This window comes from Camelus dromedarius, chromosome 3, assembly GCF_036321535.1.
Source record: "Camelus dromedarius isolate mCamDro1 chromosome 3, mCamDro1.pat, whole genome shotgun sequence".
NCBI classification, from domain to species: domain Eukaryota; kingdom Metazoa; phylum Chordata; class Mammalia; order Artiodactyla; family Camelidae; genus Camelus; species Camelus dromedarius.
Genome location: NC_087438.1, coordinates 507,758 through 525,862, shown reverse-complemented (window position 1 = coordinate 525,862; position 18,105 = coordinate 507,758). Strand labels below are relative to the sequence as shown.

The window sequence follows — 18,105 nt, the reverse complement described above, 5'->3', positions numbered from 1 at the left end:
TCGCCCCGTCCAGCCCCAACCCTGGAGCACCGCCCCTCTCCTTGACCCCGGTGCCCACAGACCCCGCTTTCAGCTTAATTCAGTCCAGGTCCTGAGGAAGCCACAGAGCCAGGCTCTGGACTCCAAGGCAGGAGTCGCTCCAGTCCTGGATCCGACTGGAGCCAAGGCCGGCTGTCGGCCCAGGCTTGGGACCTCGGGTCCTCCCTGCCTGTACCCAACCCTGGCCCCCCAGGGCTGCACAGTCACTTCCGGATGCACTACACCTCAAGGCTTAAAATGCTAAAGTCAGTAACTGTGTGAGCAATTTTTAAATAAAGCTCAAAGCACTTGGGAGAGATAAGAGAATCAAACTGAAAACTCTGGGGAAAAAATTTTAATACTTAAAAAGTTCTATAACAAACACTAACACGTTCTTTGAAAAATGTGTACACAACACTAATACGGAATTTATTTTGCCATGAGATAAAAGCAAAACAACATTCTGCAGAGCACACCAGTTATCGACCAGTTTATTCTACACCCGTCGAGGTGCATCTTCATTTGAGCCGAGACCGCCGTCACTGAACAAACAAGTCGGGGTGTCCCCGTGATGCTCCCGCGCTGGCTGCCAGGGAGGCCGCCCCAGGCCAGCCGCAGCTCTCCCACAAACAGCACCGCGTCTGCTTCCTGCGGAGAACACTTGACCTAGAATTTGTTCCTCGATTTCTGTAACACAGGAACGGGCTTTTCTTATTCATCAGACAGCCCCCAAAACGTCTGCACTGAACACACACGCTCACAGGAGGAAGGGCCAACGCCCTGTCTGGCGGGACGTGCACGGCTTCAACACCGTGATCACGCTCTTATCTGGGACGACACAGTCTCCCCTCTGCTCGCGTAAACCTGACATCAGCCATCTTTCCTAAGCAAAACCTGTCAGCACTCTGGGTCCAATCACGGAGGCAGGATCCGGGACAGTCCTCCACAGAGAGCTCGGTGATCCTCTCTCGAAACAGCAGAACGACAGGCTGCTCGTCTGCTGACGTGCACTTAGAACTATGAGAATACAGCACGCTCCGCGAGCGCCCCGGCCTGCGGGTGTCCAGCCTGCGGGCCCCAGCCGTGGGCTCGGAGGCCCCCAGGGCGGCCGGGCCGGAGGGAAGCCATGCTGCTTCCTAGCTGTGAGCTCACCGAGAACGTGGGCGGGAACTCGGGTCACATGCAGGAGGAGAGCTTCTTTCTCTCCTCAAACTGCTTGTCCACTGCCAGAGACAGGGCCTGGAGGAAGCCCTCGATGGTGACGGTGGGGGCCTGGAAAGACAGGTGGCATCGCGGAGGTCCTGGCGCTCGGCGGGGCCGCCGGGCAGCACCCACCCACCCAGCGCGAGCACCTGAGGAGGCAGGGAGGCCTGGACGTGAGCCCTCGATGTGCCAAAGGACGTGGGCAGGCACCCGGCCCTGCCTCCCGCGGCCTGAGGAGCCCATCACGTTAGAAACAATGAAATGAGGCAAAGCCCCAACGGTGGCAAGGGGGCCTCAGTGAGGCCACATCCCGCCGGACAGAAGAGGCGGTGGTGAAGCAGGGCCCAGAGCAGAGGGCGGCCGGGGGCTCACCTGAATGTACAGCGCGTGCGCCAGGAAAGGGAGTTTTCTCAGGACCCGACCGCTGAGGCCTTCGCTCTTCCTGTGAACGTAACCAGCTTGGGGATGTCAACACCACACGGACAGCCACACGTGTCGTGACTAGTCCCTGATGTCCCTCCCTGACAGCCCCTCACAGGGGGGCTGGTATCCCGCAGGCCTCAGCCACTGCTCCAGGAGGGACAGGCTCCTCGCTGCCCTGACACCGTGCACGGCACAGGATGAGGTGGGTACCCAGCTGGCACTTGGGTTCCCCAAGAAACCAGGCTGGTTCAACGTCTCGAAGAATTTTTGCACAAGTCTCTGAACCGCTGTCCTCTGTCCCACCACAATAACTTTAAATCTCTTCAACAGACAGTACCTCTGAGGCCCCCCCTCCCGCCAGCATCACCACCTGAGGTCACCCGCACACACAACGCCCGCGGTCTTCCTGAATTCTCTCCAGTTTATCCAAATTCTAACTGTCTTTCGAGGCTCTGCTCCATTTCAGGCCTTCCCTTCCCCACCTGTGGATCACAAGGACACCTGAGAGCCTGAAAGTGCCACCAGCCTGGGCCTCGAGCTCATGCACCTGGGGTTCCTGGTGCTCACATGTCTCTCTGTGTCCAGGCAGCAGGACCAAACACTTTCCTCTTCCCCAAAGCACCAAGCTCCTGCCCTAACTGTTTAACTGTTTACTCTGCTTATCAAAGCAACAGCTTCCGTTTCTAATGAGCTTTTTTTTTAACTTGGTTTTTTTCTTCACACTTTTTTTGGGGCAGGGGTAATTAGTCTTATTTACTTTGTTTTTATTTGTTTGTTGTTTGTTTGTTCATTTATTTACTTAATGGAGGTACCGGAGATGGAAGCCAGGACCTCGCGCGCGCTGAGCGTGCACCTCTACCGCTGAGCTACACCCGCCCCTACAAGATTCCATTTTCCTTTCTTGCCAATTTGTAAAAATTTAACAAACACTGCCTAATGCAGCATGAGGGCCTTACTCTGAACGCCCATCTTCTCAGACACAAGCTGGCACTTTTTCATTGTCCACCAGTACCTCTGGGAGGGTGCTGACCTCTGCCCTCCGGTCCAGGAGTGCAGGGTTGGAGGTCAGGCGCTTTCGATGCGTGTGTGACGCCCTGGGATCCAAGCCCTGTCATGTGACCCCTAACCACCCCCGCTGCCATGGGCAGTCACAGCTCCCCGATGCCAAGGCAAACGGCTCCTCCCAGTGACTGAGGGCGCCCCGCACACACCTCGAGATCTCGCTCAGGAGGAGGCTCAGCTTGGACACGTTGTTCTCGATGAACCCGATCATCTCCAGCTCACGGAGGGTCAGCAGCTGCTGGCGGGGGTATATGATCTGACACTGTGGGGACAGGGGCGTGTCAGCCACAGGGACAGCACTCAGCAGGCAAGTACACGTCTCGTCACGCCTCAGAAAAGCAAACAGGGCTGCTGGACCTGCAGGCTCTCACCTCCACCCCAGCGGCTGCTTCCAACAGAGATAAGAATGCGGAGAGCAAAACGCATCTCAGAAACACAGCATCTCAGCCTCTTCCGCGCGGCCCAAACCACAAGCCAGGCAAGGAGGAGATCAGCACTGAGCACGGGCTGGTAACCAGCTCCAGTGACGTGTCACAACTCAGGACGGGCAGAGGGCCCTGGAGCCGGGACCTGGCCAGCCTCTCAAGGAGGGTCTCTGTTCACTGCTGTCCAGTTCAGATTCTTACTTGGGGGACCGAAAGCCTCCAGCTGACACGGACCCGGGTCTTCGAGTTCACCTCACAGACCACGTGTCTGCACGCTGGACGCCCTCCCGGGTGCCCATGCTGCCCACTACTGATGCATCCAGCACAGCTGTGGGCTCAGGAGCCAGGAGAGGAGGAGGAAGGAGCAGCCTTCTCTGTACCTGTTTAGGTTTGGTGATGGTTGCAAGGAAAACTAAGCAACAGGGTTTGTGCCAGGGGACTTCTGACCTCCCATCTGACTCAGTGACACTCCTCAGGCCTCTGCAGCCTCCCCGGACAGCCCTCACGGCCCCTCTCGTGACACAAGCCATCCGGCAGGCCCCGGCAGAACATGGGCCACAGTCACAGGCCGACAGTCTTCAGGACCGGCCAGCCTCCACCAAGACATCCTGCTGTCTAATTCCCTATAAACCGTCAGACTGAGAAACGACCCCACCCCACGCGCTCAGCTGCCAGGTGAAGCCTGCATGCATGGCTCCCGCTCAGCACACCCTCTAGGCGCAGCACAGTGCGCGGCGTGGAGGGGAGGCCTGGCGCCCCCAGCGGGCGCGGCGCTACAACATCTCCGCCGATCACGTCAGAGCTCCGCCAGCCCCACCCTTCTCTCCATGGCACAGGAAAGCAGGACGCGGCGTGCACGCCAGGGCAGTGCACCCTGGGCTGAGACTAGCTCCTTCCCCCAACAGAGGCTGTCATCCTTGCAAGGATGTGGGAGCCCACAGACTGTGAAGTGACTGAGTCACTGCCACTGTGCCCTTGACGCTGCCAGAACATGGGGCCACAGAGACACCAACACTGAAGCCGACAACTGCCCTGTGAGCTGTGACCCCCCCCAGGCCGGTGACTGTCCTGTGAGCTGTGACCCCCCCCAGTCCAGTGACCACCCTGTGAGCTGTGACCCCCAGTCCAGTGACCGTCCTGTGAGCTGTGACCCCCAGTCCAGTGACCGTCCTGTGAGCTGTGACCCCCCCAGTCCAGTGACTGTCCTGTGAGCTGTGACCCCCCCCAAGTCCAGTGACCGCCCTGTGAGCTGTGACCCCCAGTCCAGTGACCGTCCTGTGAGCTGTGACCCCCAGTCCAGTGACCGTCCTGTGAGCTGTGACCCCCCCAGTCCAGTGACTGTCCTGTGAGCTGTGACCCCCCCCAAGTCCAGTGACCGCCCTGTGAGCTGTGACCCCCAGTCCAGTGACCTCCCTGTGAGCTGTGACCTCCTAGTCCCGTGACCGCCCTGTGAGCTGTCACCACCAGTCAGGACAACCCCGTGGACCAGGACCACCATCCTTCTCCTCCTTTCAGGGGAGGAAATGGAGGCCAGAGAGCAGGCTACTTGCAAAGGCCGTGAGGACCAGGAGTGCCCGCACCCCCCACTCGTCATCCACAGACTGGCAGCTCAAACAATCATGAGGATCATTTTGTCTCAAAAGAGCAAAACTGAGTCAGCGGCCACGATTTCAGCTATCAGCTCAACCTGTGAGGTACAACAGCAGCAATGTCCAGCCTATCAAGACAGCTGATGCCACACTGGAGCACTTCATTCCGTATTAGAGCCAAGTATTTTAAACTACGTTGGTGAATTAAGAAAATTTGGGGAATCTAATCGATTAGGAGAGAGGAAAAAAGAAATCAAGGCACCTTCATCAGCTCTTCCACGCAGGAGAGGTAGATTTTGAAGATGGCTGCTGCAGAGGGCGGCCCAATGTACTGCCTGATGTCTGCCCTGTCCACGAAGGCCACGTCGATCCTCTCCGTGATGTTGGAGGTGGTCAGGATCACCACGTTGGAGTGCCTGCAGGCAGAGAGTGAGGGCCAGTCACCCCTGCCCCGGATGCCACCACACCTGACCTGACAGAGGGTGTCAGGACAGAGGGCCGCCCGGGTCCCAGGCGTTCAGCCAGCGCCCCTCAGCCGGCCACACTCCCACACCCTGAGTTCCTGCCTGACCCCTGGTCCTGCCAGGTCTTCCTGGCTGCAGCACAGCAGACCCTCCGGGCCTTGCTCTGGTTGATGCCCTGCCTCCTGGAAAGCTCTCCCAGACCCCAGACCCCTGCTCGACAGCTCCCCACCTCCTTCACCCACAGTGAAGCCCTCACCTCTGTCAGCATCCCTGACTGCCTCGTCTCCTGAACCCCCTGCACCCACACCCCGCCTGGGCATGGCCACACGACAGCCCATCATGCAGCTCCCATCACCCCAACACGCTGTGAATAGCAACTACTTATGCCGTCCGCCTGCTGCTCTCCAGTCTCTAGCGCCCAGACTCCACGAGAGAGCCACTACTGTCCGGCCGGCTCACTCAGAGCTGGCAGAGGGTGTGCTGGAGCGCGGCACAGAACAGATGGGGGTTCTCGCTTGTCCATCACCTCCCCGGGAGTCAGGTTGGTGGGAGCCACCCCTAGAGCAGATCAGCTATGGGCACCTGACCACAGGCCCTGGACCTGCAGGACTGGGCTGCAGAGACACAAAATCTGGCCCCACCAAGGACAAGCAGAGGGACGGGTTGTGTTGGTACTAACGCTGGACACTTCGTTCTATACTTCTCGGCAGGTGTGCGTTTTCCCCACACCCAAGTTTCATTTTACACTTTAAATACTTTAATAAAGTAAAATGCACTTGATTTCTAAAAAGTGCATTTAGCACATGCTGCCTCAAACATGGAAGCAACAGAGCCAACACCCAACTCCAGATGTGTTCTTGGCTAGGAAAGCTGGGTGTGCGGGCGAGAGGAGCCCGGGCGTCTCCCACAAGCCGTCGGATCAGGGCGCTACCTTTTAATCTGATCGATCTGGGTCAAGACAGCGTTGACCACGCGGATGGCATCTGAAGGCTCGGTGCCCGCCCTGCAGGCATTTCGGGCGGCCGTGAGGCTCTCCACCTGTGGGGAGGGGCAATGGGGCACAGTCAGCTGAGCCTGAGGATGAACACATGTGTGGGTGTGCACGTGCCCACCTGTGCTGGGAGCCTGGTGTGAGGGGGCCGAGGGCAAGGACTGCAGGACACGGAGCCTGAAAAGGCTGCAGCCCATAGGGCTGGTGGTGTCACCCTGTCTTGAGCTCCCTCCAGCCACAGGTTTAGAGTCCAAACACACCTACCTCGTCAATCAGCACAAACACCAGAGCATCTTTATCATCAATCAAGTCCTGAATCTTCTGGAACATCCTAGTCACCAGCTTGCCACTCTGGAAGCAAAACACTCTTTTGTTGTCGACGTGCACTCACCAAGCTGCCTGGAGCACACGTGTGCTCTCTGCCCTCACCTGGCTTCACTGACCCCAGGTGGCCCCACAAGCCCACAGTCTCCTGAAGGCCCCTCAGAAAACTCCCGGAGCCAGAGAAGCCAGGTCTGTAGAGAACCCAGACGGCCTCCCCTGGCGTTGGGCTGCAAGGTTTGGACGACTTGCGCCTCAGCTCACCTGGGTGTCTTCCCATCTTCCCTTCCCAGCTTTCCGCATGACCAGGACGGCATGGTCACACATGCCAACGTGCAAACTGGCCAGGTGCACCCCTCCCGGGCCCTCCCTGTCCCCACTCACCATCCACCTGGGGACCTCCTGACATGGGCGCGGGGCAGGGCCCTTCAGAGGTAAGGGTGTGACATCACCTGGTCCGAGCCCTTTGGTTTACGGATGGCAAATGAGGCTCAGGGCCCCGAGGGCATGCTCAGCTGAGGGGTGCAGATCCCTTTCTCCTCAGATAGCACTGAGTGCCTATCCCAGTCAAAGGTCTGGATGGGACTGGCAGAGGGTCCTCTCGGGGCTCAGACTATTTCCAAGTTACTGCGTAGCTCTGGAACTTTCCTCTGACCACAAAGTCAGCCCCTTGTTCACTTTCCTGTTTCTACTTATTTCCCTCCTAAAGCTCTGGGAGGACAAAATTTGCCTCATCTACAGGATGACCTTTCAACTACGCGGTTGACGATGCAGAGAATTAGAACTGATATTAATACTTACTTCTGAAAACCACTTAGAAAAGAGGCTGTGGCTGTTTATTTCAATTAACTGGCCGTACCGGTACCTAAGACAGCAGAAGAGAGTCAGGGAAACTGTGACAAGTCAGCCCCACAGCATCCTGGGCGGCAGCTGCCTCTGCCTCTTCAACGTGACATCTCTCAAATGTCCAGCAGGGTGAGAATGACACTTGGTTAAAGGGATCATGCGACTGAGGTCCCTAGCAACCAGCACACTAGAATAATCACGGAAAACCAACAAGATGCATCGACATCGATAGTTCTAGTTGGAGCAAATTAAATTCCTCAAACTGAACAGCATTTTCATTTGAATTAAAGCAGGAATAAAATCCCTCTAATTTTTAATGCACCTGTAATTTACATTTCTATGTTTAAAAAGCATCATGGGTATCAATACAGCAAACGAAGCAAAAGCACCAGAAGTGTTTTGGTCAGAGCTGAACATTTCCCCTTCCTTCCACAAGACCCTCAGGAATGCGACGATTTGTTTTCTAGCACGAGATCACTTCCTGCAAGCCTAGAGCTCTGGAGGGCTCAGAGGGCCAGAAGCTGGCCTGCACACACACTGACTGCAGCCAGCACTCACCACCAGGCACCCACGGGGCGGCGAGAGGCCTGGACGCACTGAGCTCTTCCTAAAATCAAGCAGGAGACAGAGGCAGGGGAGAGCCGACTCCCAGGTCCTCTTCTCTTTCACGTCAAAAGCCCACAGGAAACACGTAACTGCTTCCAGAAAGCATCACTGGTTTTGCAATTGAAAAAGACCATTTACTAACTCTATTTACAAGAGGGGGCGGGGGGGGGGCTAGACCACCTAACAAATGCAGACTGTGCTGAATGTTAGACAAAATTAAGTATTAAACATTTGGATCATTAACTAAAGTGGGCAACAAGACTTGCTAAGGTTTCTTTTTGCCACAAAATACACATTTCCACTTTCTTGTACTGGAAAAAGTCTTATTTCCCGTAATATAACATCTTCACTCTCTGGTGTTTTAGGAAACTGGCCCTAGAGATCTTTAAACACAGATGCATTTCAATATGTCAAGACAAAGGCCAAGTTACCGTGCATGAAGGATTGAAATAAAGCAGTTTCCCTACTTACAAGCCATTTTTGGAAAAAAAAAAAAAGGTATTTATAAGTGTATCTCATAGGATTTTCTCTTCTAAACTCATATGGATTAACAGGTAGCAGATTTACCCTCTGCCTTAACAAACTCAGAGTGGGCAGAACAAACGAAACAGTGCCTGAGGTAGGTGGACAACAGGCGTTGGAGGACCGGGACCCCAAGAGAAGAGAAATGAGGGCACAACTGCCCTGACTTTCTGCCTAGAGCACCTTCCAACCGTGACCCTGGAGGGTACCCAGGAAGAGCACAGCCGTCATGCTGAGCGAGGGGTCAGAGGTCAGAGTTCAGGAGCCTGAGGTGTCTGGAGGCCACAAAGCAGAGTTCCAGGTAGGGAGACACACAGGAATAAATCTCCGGAAACCATCCTGGGGCCCCGAATCTTTACTGGACACTCAGGTGTGTGAATCGGGAAACCCTGGAATTCACAGGTCGGGAGCGTTCGAGGCCCCGATGGCCACGGTGGAGGGAACTGAGACCCCACCTGTGAAGTGAGACTAGACTACACCAAGACCCTTCTGACAAAGCTTAAGAACAAACCTCGAAAGGATCACACTGAAGCATCAGTAACCAAAGTGCAAAAGCAGAACAAAACTCAGCAGCCGTTAAATAAAGAGAATCCAGATGCTTCAAGTCACAATGTTTAGTCAAAATCTACCTGACATGTCAGGAAGCAGAAACACCTGACCCAAAACCAGAAAAAAAAGACTCAGGCGTGATGGTGATGGAAGGAGCAGACAGGAGCATAAAACAGCTATCACACACTTCCTCAAGCATTTTAACAAGAACATAATGAGATGAGAAATCTAAGTATAAAAGGAACCAAATGGAACCTCCAGAGAAGAAAAGTACACTGTCAGAGATGAAAATTACACTGAACAGAATTAAAAGCAGGCCAGGTACTGCAGAAAGCTATACAAAATGAAACACAGAAACTTTCAAAACCCTGAAAACACAAAAGAGCACATCAGTGGCCTGTGGGACACGGTCAGGCCGTCTAACATGGGAGTAAGTGGGCCCCCAGACAAGGCGGCAGAAAGCAGGGGATTAGCTGAAGAGATAAGGGCCAAATAGTTTTTAAATGTGATGAAACCGTGAAGCCCACAACTGACAGGACTTAAGGAGAAGCGGACGCAGCACTGAAGGCTCGGATGCCCTTCCACAGCGGCACACCAGCAGACCGGGGGTCTGCGTGGACACCGAGCACCCTGAGCTGACGTCCCTGGAACATCCCTCGACAAGGGCGGAGACACGGTATTCTAAGCGAACATGGGACAGCCACCAGGAGAGGCCATGCAGTCATAAAGCAGGTCTCAAACACGTTTAGAAAGGCTGACATAGTAACTCGAGACTATGCTGAGTACAGAGGAATTCGCTAATTTTTTTGAAAGAGGGGGACTCACTATTCATGCAAAAAGGTTAAAAAGTAAAAACAGCTTCTGTGGAAAACTGAAATACTCAGTTGAAGAGCAAAGCAATCCCATTTCGGCCATCTTCTCCCTCCAATTACTGAAGTTACCTGCTTGAGAGTCTAATGGTCAACTTCTGGGCTAAAGCTTTACACAGGGACGTTTTTCCAGTTCCTGGAGGACCTGTAAGAAGATGTGAGCAAATGTGGTTTTAAGTCAGTGCTCTCCCAGGCTTCCCACAGAGTAACAGTTGCATCACCAATAGAATATGAAACAGGCAGATGAGGAAACACCAGCAGTGTGCTCCTGTCCGCAGGCCCTCTGGCTTCCTGGTCTGAATCTTCACTTATGCCCCATGTCCTCTACGAAACCCAATGATTATGAAAATCCACCTTTCAATGGTCAAGCGCTCTTCTCAATGACCACCAGGATGTCTGCTACTTCTGAAGCCCATGGGCCACCATCTTTCACTACAGCTGCTTACACATGGGCCAAAGCCCACACTAAACAGGGAGGGCAGGAGGGCCAGTGCCCCACTAAACAGCTTCTTGCCCCACGTGTGTGTCACTCAGAACAAGGTCTTGCAGGACCCGGGTGACCCGTGTGGAAAATGCACCCAAGAGGGAATGCTGACTTTCTGCAAGTGTTTTTCATAATTCAAGAGAAAATATGCAACCAATTCTAAATGGAAAATAATTCATCACACTAATTAAAACATGTTGATTGTCTACTCTGACCCTGGTATTAAGACAACTTGCCAGCGTATATGTTATTTAAAAGACACTAACTACTCTCTTAAAATTGTATACAAGCCTACAATCTTTGGGTTGTCTCTCAATTCCTTTCTCTCTGGGGACTTAAAGAAAAAACAAAAAGGTACTGTTCCCCAAGAACCAGACAGGGTTCTATAAAGTGTGGCCTTTGCGGCTTACTACCTATCTAGTGAAGCTCTAAGGATGTCACAGAGAAATATGAGGTGACTGCTACCTTCAGGAGTCTATGACCAGCTGGGGAAACAGGCAGTTACTTGAAAGTTTAATAATAGTATAAAAAGTCACAAGGCATAATCAGGTGGCAGCCAAATGAAGGGTCAAGTAACCAAAGCCCAGAGAGCGTGAGCCCAGTAGGCTTCACAGGGGAGAATGTTCTAGGGCAATTCTGAGTCCACCGTAAGAGGAGCTACAGCTCCTCACAGAAGGACAAAGGTCCAAGCAAAAGTCTGATTTTGTGCAGCTTCTCTCGCCACGTGAAACCTGGACGCTTTACCGTGAAGCAGCACCACCCGGTTCCAGGTGATGAGGTTGCTGTCGACATTCTTGTCTGAAAACAGTAACGTTGTCATCACATAATCGAGGAGCTGAGTGAAGAAAGGAAAAATTCAGATAAAGGTATGAGGAAAGCCAAGGCTCCCACTACACGTGCCCTAAGTGAGCAGAGGGGACGGAGGTCCTCCAAGACTGCCAGCACCAGACACCGGCCGGACCCCGGTACTATTGTAAGGTCACTTTTATTTAAAATCCTAACCAACAAAACAACTGAGGGACACACCAAGTAAAAGCAAGCTCCTTCCTCTGGGACGACACGGCAGTGGACGAGCACATGGCTCGTTCACTAAAGAACAGCAGCCGGGCTCTGCAGTCAGCTGTGGCGGCCCCAAGTGGCCTGGGGTGGAGCAGGGCGGTGGGGACAGACTTCTAGTGTCCCCCTAGTGTGCAGAAGGACCCTTCCCCTTGGAGGGGGTTCAGACATGGTGGAACTTGCTCAGACCTGCCCACCTGCTCTGTCCACCCCTTGGCACTGTGGGTTCCTAAGAGTGTGACCCAGCGCAAGGGGTCTTCACACTCTGAACCCTCCCCCTTCTCCCTCGGGAACTCCCCAGAGACCAGCTCCACTCGGAAGCAATCCCAGAGGACAGACATCAGGACACGGGCTGCTAGTAAGCAGCATTCCCAGAAGTCCATCTGAGTCAAGTGTGCCAGAGAGCAGCACAATAATGATTCTACTTCAAATAATGGGGCCTTTTGGGAAAAAAGCGCAACTCACATGAGATTTGACTTCCACATCATACACCAGGCTGTCCCAAAGCCCATGGAATTCAGCTGAGAGAAAAAAACAAAAACCTAACTTTAGGAAAGCAAGCCTTGCCCCTACTGGTCAGGGCTGCCCTGAGCCGCTGATGCTCCCCACTGCTCCATGTGTGGTAGTCTAAGATGCTGGTCACAGGGATTTCAAATTTTTTAAATTGTTCTTAAAATTAAAGATGTAAAATAAATGATAGTCACATGTGACTCAGTAGAGGAGTGACCTTTCCATCGTATTATTATGCACAGCTGTCCTTGTGGACCTGCACCTGGACACAAGCACACACCCTAGACCCACCAGCCTCCCCACAAGCTAACACTTGGGCAAGGCAGAGTGGCAGGTCTAGTCTACATGTTAGGATGCCAAGCATAAAACTTGATGACTGAATTAATCCCAGGATTCTGTCTGCTAGAACCCATTGGCAAAGTTCATGGAGAAGCATTGAGAAGGAGGAAGGAGTGGGCCCGCAGGACTGACCAACTGGGCAGGAAAGAAGGGCACCACTGTAATTCTCAATGAGTGACCCACCCAAATGGTCTTATATTGGAAATCTCTCTTCTTTTGCGATATACTTTCCAGTTCATAACAGATAAAATGCCCTAAAATCCTATAAAACAGACAGACAAATCTTCTTGGCAAGTCCAAGGTGTGTGCCATCTTCTGACCCCCCCCCATATTTGGCATGCTCCACCTACTGTTAATGTCACAGGTACCTGCAGGCAGAACCCAATGATTTGCTGCAATTATATTTTCTGTCTCTTCCTCCAAATTTTCACTGCTGGGGCCATCTTCATTTAGCTGGAAGATGTGAAGTGCAATAGTGCATGCGCTCAAATCAATGGGCTGTGATGAGAATGAGAAGAAAAAACCAAATAAATCTACATAAATTGAAGATAACTCACTTTTAAATTCTAGCTATAAAAATTAGGAGCTATCCAATAAATTCAAAAAAACCAAAAAGAAAGGAACTCAAGCATAATACAAAAGAAAACCATTAAATCACAAAAGGAAAAACAAAAAGAAGAAAGGAACAAAGAATTAATATAAAATCTACTGGAAAACAAGGTTTAAAATGACAATAAATACATACTTATTAATAGTTACTTTAAATGTCAATGGACTAAATGCTCCAATCAAAAGACATGGAGTGGCAGACTGGATAATAAAACAAGAACCTACAAGAGACCCACTTAAGGGATACACAGTGAGGGGATGGAAAAAAAGATACTTCATGGAAATGGAAATGACAAGAAAGCATGGGTAGCAATACTCATATTAGACAAAACAGACTTTAAAACAAAGTCCATAAGGAATAACAAAGAAGAACACAACATAACAATAAAAGGATCAATACAAGAAGACATTACACTTGGTAACATATGCACCCAGTAAAGGATTACCTAATACATAAAATACTAACAGACGTAAAGGGAGAAATTGATGGGCATTCAATAATAGTAGATTTTAACACCCCACTGACATCAATGGACACATTTTCTAGACAGAACATCAATACGGCAACAGAAATCCTAAAAGACACAAGAGAACAGTTGGGCTTAATTGAGATCTCTAGGACACTACAACCAAAAGAAACAGAATACACATTCCTTTCAAGTGCACATGGGAACAAACTTTAGGATAGGCCACATACTAGGACACAAAATAAGCCTCAGCAAATTTAAGAGGATAGAAATTATTTCGAGTATCTTTTCTGACCACAATGGCATGAAACTAGAAATCAACCGCAGAAAGAAAAATGAGGAAAAAATGATCACATGGAGACTAAACAACATGCTACTAAAAAATCAATAAGTCAACAATAAAATCAAAGAGGAAGTAAAAAATATCAAGACAAACAACAATGAAAACACAATCATACAAAATCTGTGGGATGCAACAAAAGCAGTCTTAAGAGGGAAGTTCATAGTGATGTCTCCCTCAAAAAACAAGAAAAACCTCAAACCACCTAATCTACCACCTAAAAGAACTAGACAAAGAACAGACAAAACCTAAAGTCAGCAGAAGGATGAAAATAACAAAGAACAGAGGGGAAATAAATACAATAGATTAAAAAAAATAGAAAAATCTATAAAACAAAGGGCTGGTTTTTCACAAGGATAAACAAAATCAACAAACCTCCAGCCAGGATTATCAAGAAGAGAGAGGACCCAAATAAAGAAATAAATGAAAAAGGAGAAATAACAACTGATACCACAGAAATACAAAAGACCCTAAGAAAATACTATGAATAGTTTCATGCCAAAAAAAATGGACAACCTAGAGGAAAGGGACACGTTTCTAGAAACATACAGCCTGCCAAAACTGAATCAAAAAGAAACAGATCATTTGAACAGACCAATCACTAGAAGTGGAAAAGGATCTATTTAAAAAATAAACAAACAAACAACCTCTCTGAAAAGGAAAGTCCAGACCAGATGGCTTCCCTGGGGAATTCTACCAAACATACAAAAAGTAACTTATACCCATCCTTCTCAAACTCTTCCAAAAGACTGAAGAGGAGGGAAGACTCCTGAAGTCATTCTGTGAAGCCATCACCATCCTGATACCAAAAGTAGACAAAGACACTACAAAAAAACTTACAGGCCAATATTTCTGATGAATATAGATGCAAAAATCCTCAACAAAATATTACCAAACTGAATCCAACAACACATAAAGAGGATCACACACCATGATCAAGTTGGATTCATTCCAGGTCACAAAAATGGTTCAACATGTGCAAATCAAAGTGATACACCACGTCAACAAGGACAAGATGAAAGCCACATGACCATCTCAAAAGATGCAGAAAAAGCATTTGATAAAATTGAACATCCATTTATGATAAAAACTCTCACCAAAGCGGGTATAGAAGGAACATATCTCAACATGGTAAAAGCCATTTATGACAAACCCATAGCCAATATAATACTCAATGGTGAAAAGCTGAAAGCCTGCCCACTAAATTCTAGAGCAAGACAAGGATGCCCACCCTCCCCACTTCTATTCAACATAGCATTGGAAGTCCTAGCCACAGCAACCAGATGAGAAAGAAACAAAAGGTATCCAGATTGGAAGGAAAGAGGTAAAATTGCCATTATATGAAAGTGACTTGATACTCTATGTAGAAAATCCTAAAGATTCCACAGAAAAATTATTAGAATAAATGAATTCAATAAGGTAGCAGGACACAAGATTAATATACAGAACTTCTTTGCTCTAACAGTGAACTATCAGAAGAGAAAGTAAAAGACAAAAAAACCCTGTTTAAAACTGCATCCAAAAAAATACCTAGGAATAAACCTAACCAAGGAGGTGAAAAACCTATATGCTGAGAACAATAAAACACTGATAAAGGAAACAGAAGACGATTCAGAGAACTGGAAAGTATCCCTACTCTTGGGTTGGAAAAATACTGTTAAAATGGCCATAAACCCAAAGCAACCTACAGATTTAACATGATTCCTATCAAAGTACCCATGACGTTTTTCACAGAACTAGAATAAGTAATCCTAAAGTTTGTAAGGAACCAACAAAAGACCCAAAATTGCCAAAGCAATCCTGAGGAAAAAGAACAAAGCTGGAGGCATAACCCTCCCAGACTTCAAATACTACGTAGCTACAGTAATCAAAACAGCCTAATATTGGCACAAAAACAGATACACAGGTCAATGGAACAGAATAGAGAGCCCAGAAATAAACCCACATAACTATGCTTAGGGTGACATTCCTGGAAACCTGTCCTGGTATAATGTTATCGATCATAATTCTAGTCATTATCTTAAAGTGTTGTGTGTCATAAAAACAACCTAATTTCTTTTCCATTGCATTCTAATCAGATCTTTAACCGGTCATTTTTAACTCTTTTGTCGTTTACAGAGTTATTATTTTACTCTAATAGTGATACTTCTACAAGTATGTCTCATCTTCAGAGACATTCATAGAAAGGACTCTGAGTCCCAAAAGGGGAGGAAAGAATAAACATTTTAAAATAAGCTAATCTTAAATTTGAAATAAAGTAAGTCTTTTCGTCCAATCTAACAACTTCTTTTTAATACTATATAATCTTTATTTTCGACCATTAATATCTAATTTTTTATCTTTAAGTTTTTTTTAATTGAACTATAATTGATTTACAATAATGTATTAGCTTCAAAATGATTCAGTTATACAATGTTTTATAGTTCTCAGTGTACAGTTCTCTCACATTCCTGGTTAGGTTTAGTGGCCAACACCCACGACCTCCAGTTAGGCTGTGCGGACCTGCCCTTCTGCAAGAGCGTAGGAAGGCTCTCCTGCTCCCTTCAGGCTGGCCAAAATTGAGTACTGTGGCATCGGATTTCAGGGTGAAAAACTCTGACAATGCCACAAACATCAGTCCTAACAGAAGAATGGGGAGGCCCACCTCATCAGCAAATTTTAGCGCCAAAACAATTCTTCCAAAATGATTTGTTGTAAGGCAGGAATTGTACAGGTATAAGTGATGCGTCCTCCTGAGGCAGCCATTCTGGGTCACACTCAGCCTCTCACACAAGACTCGTCTTAACTCCCCCCCACCTGACACAGTCTCGGTAAGGCGGTGGGTGACACAGTCTATACGCTGGACTAGACGAAGAGCCCCCAGAACTCTGAAGGTCCTGACACACGCTGAGCACCCCACAAACAGCTGTTGACTGAGAGAAGAGAGAAGGCACAGAGGCCTCATTAGCATGGCCCACTGCTTCATCGTGGTGCACTCCCAGTCTCAGTTTCTGGTCTGTCTCCTTCTGCACCAAGAGCATCCTGACAGCAGGGCCACGTCTTCTCCAGCACCTGGCTCCTGACTGACAGCCAGGACCTGTCTGAGGCCAAACCAACAGATGAGCCAACCAGTTTCTGACAACACACTACCAAACAGCAAGCACACGACCACGGTGCCGACTTTGTGACCAGCTAGGGGCTGGCTGTTTCCTGGCACTGAGAATCAGTAAGTTACCTGCGAGTCTTTAACCTTCAGCTCTGTGTCAACAATAGACACAGACTGCACATTTCTGGTCAGAAAAGGCTCATCAAACTCAGTCCACGTGTAATCACCAAACACGATGTTATGTCTGTTGAGTAGCTTTCTGACACTCAGCTTTATATCTTCTTTTTTTGCAGTGCTAGGAAAACAAACGAAACACATAAATCAGGTTTAAAGTAAAGCACATTTTAGTAGTAAGTGTCTAAAACTCCAGAGCACAGGTGAGAAAGTGCAGCAGTTAAGGGTGTGGGCCGAGTGGGCCAGCCTGGGGCCGGAACCCGGTCGGCCCCCGCGGGCAGCCGCACGGCTGACCGGGAGCTGCCTCGAGTCTCTGTCCTCAGCCTCCAGCAGAAGGCAGCAGGCGACAGCTGGAGCTGGTGCTCGCTGGGTGCCGCTGAGGGGTGGTCAACCCGCCTGGCCTGCTGGGGACAGCGCCCCGCACACGGCGGGCGCTCTGAGCAGCAGGAAGCGTGCTCGCTGTGACCCAGGAGGGAACGAACCCGCACCGAACCCGCACCGCGGCCGTCAGGCGTCTGCATCTGGCCAACTCCCCGCCAGCGGAGCCCGCTTTCAGCCTGGCGCCTCCGGCCGCCGCTGCCCTCCGGTCAACCCCGGCCCTCCTGCTCCCGCTCAAGGCCAGCCGCTACCCTGCAGCCCTTGGACTGCGTCGGGGGCCAGTCCCACGCCCCACCGCCGGCAGCCGAGGGGGCTCAGGGCGGGGGGCCACGGACGGTCCCCGCACTTAGAGCTCCCGGGAGAGGCCGTCCAAGCGCCCGGCTTTCCTGGGCCGGGTGGGTCGGGTCCTGTCAGGTCAGGCGGGGCTCGGGGAGCGGACTAGGCCCGGGGCAGGTCCGGCCAGGTCGGGGTCGGGCTCAGGGTGGGGACCAGGCCCGGGCCGGGGCCGCGCTCACCTCCCGCTCCGCTGGTGCACCTCCACATGGACAGTCGGTGCGTCGGCCACGCAGGACAGCGCCTGCTTCAGGTCGCCCACGGCCTCGTCCATGGCGCCGCCGCCGCCGCCGGGAGCCCCGGGGGCCCGGCCGGAGCGTGGCCGCCGCCGCCTCTCACCCCACACCGCTGCCACCGCTGCCGCCACCGCCGCCTCAGCCCGCCGGCCGCGCCCGAGCTTCGAACCTGCCGCGCTCGGCAAGCCGCCCCTTGACCCGGAAGC

General features: G+C 50.7%; 1 protein-coding gene across 4 annotated transcripts; it reads right to left on the bottom strand.

The window, feature by feature from the left end:
* Positions 1 to 426: 426 nt before the first annotated feature.
* On the bottom strand, positions 427 to 18,085 carry TRIP13 (thyroid hormone receptor interactor 13). 4 transcript variants are annotated; one of them, XM_031442455.2, is made up of 14 exons: positions 17,846 to 18,085; positions 16,908 to 17,073; positions 12,646 to 12,775; positions 11,894 to 11,949; positions 11,117 to 11,207; positions 9,961 to 10,033; positions 7,298 to 7,361; positions 6,440 to 6,526; positions 6,116 to 6,222; positions 4,983 to 5,136; positions 2,856 to 2,968; positions 1,594 to 1,663; positions 1,171 to 1,290; positions 427 to 666 (listed from the first exon to the last, which is right to left on the bottom strand). In XM_031442455.2, the coding sequence occupies exons 1-13, from the start codon at positions 17,935 to 17,937 to the stop codon at positions 1,195 to 1,197; spliced, it is 1,299 nt and encodes a 432-aa protein (XP_031298315.1). In that variant the 5' UTR covers positions 17,938 to 18,085; the 3' UTR covers positions 427 to 666; positions 1,171 to 1,194. The 4 variants fall into 4 exon arrangements, with proteins under 4 accessions (XP_031298315.1, XP_031298299.1, XP_031298293.1 ...); XM_031442439.2 differs by having other exon boundaries at positions 1,171 to 1,370; positions 17,846 to 18,046; XM_031442433.2 differs by having other exon boundaries at positions 427 to 705; positions 1,171 to 1,370; positions 17,846 to 18,045.
* Between the last annotated feature and the right edge of the window lie 20 nt (positions 18,086 to 18,105).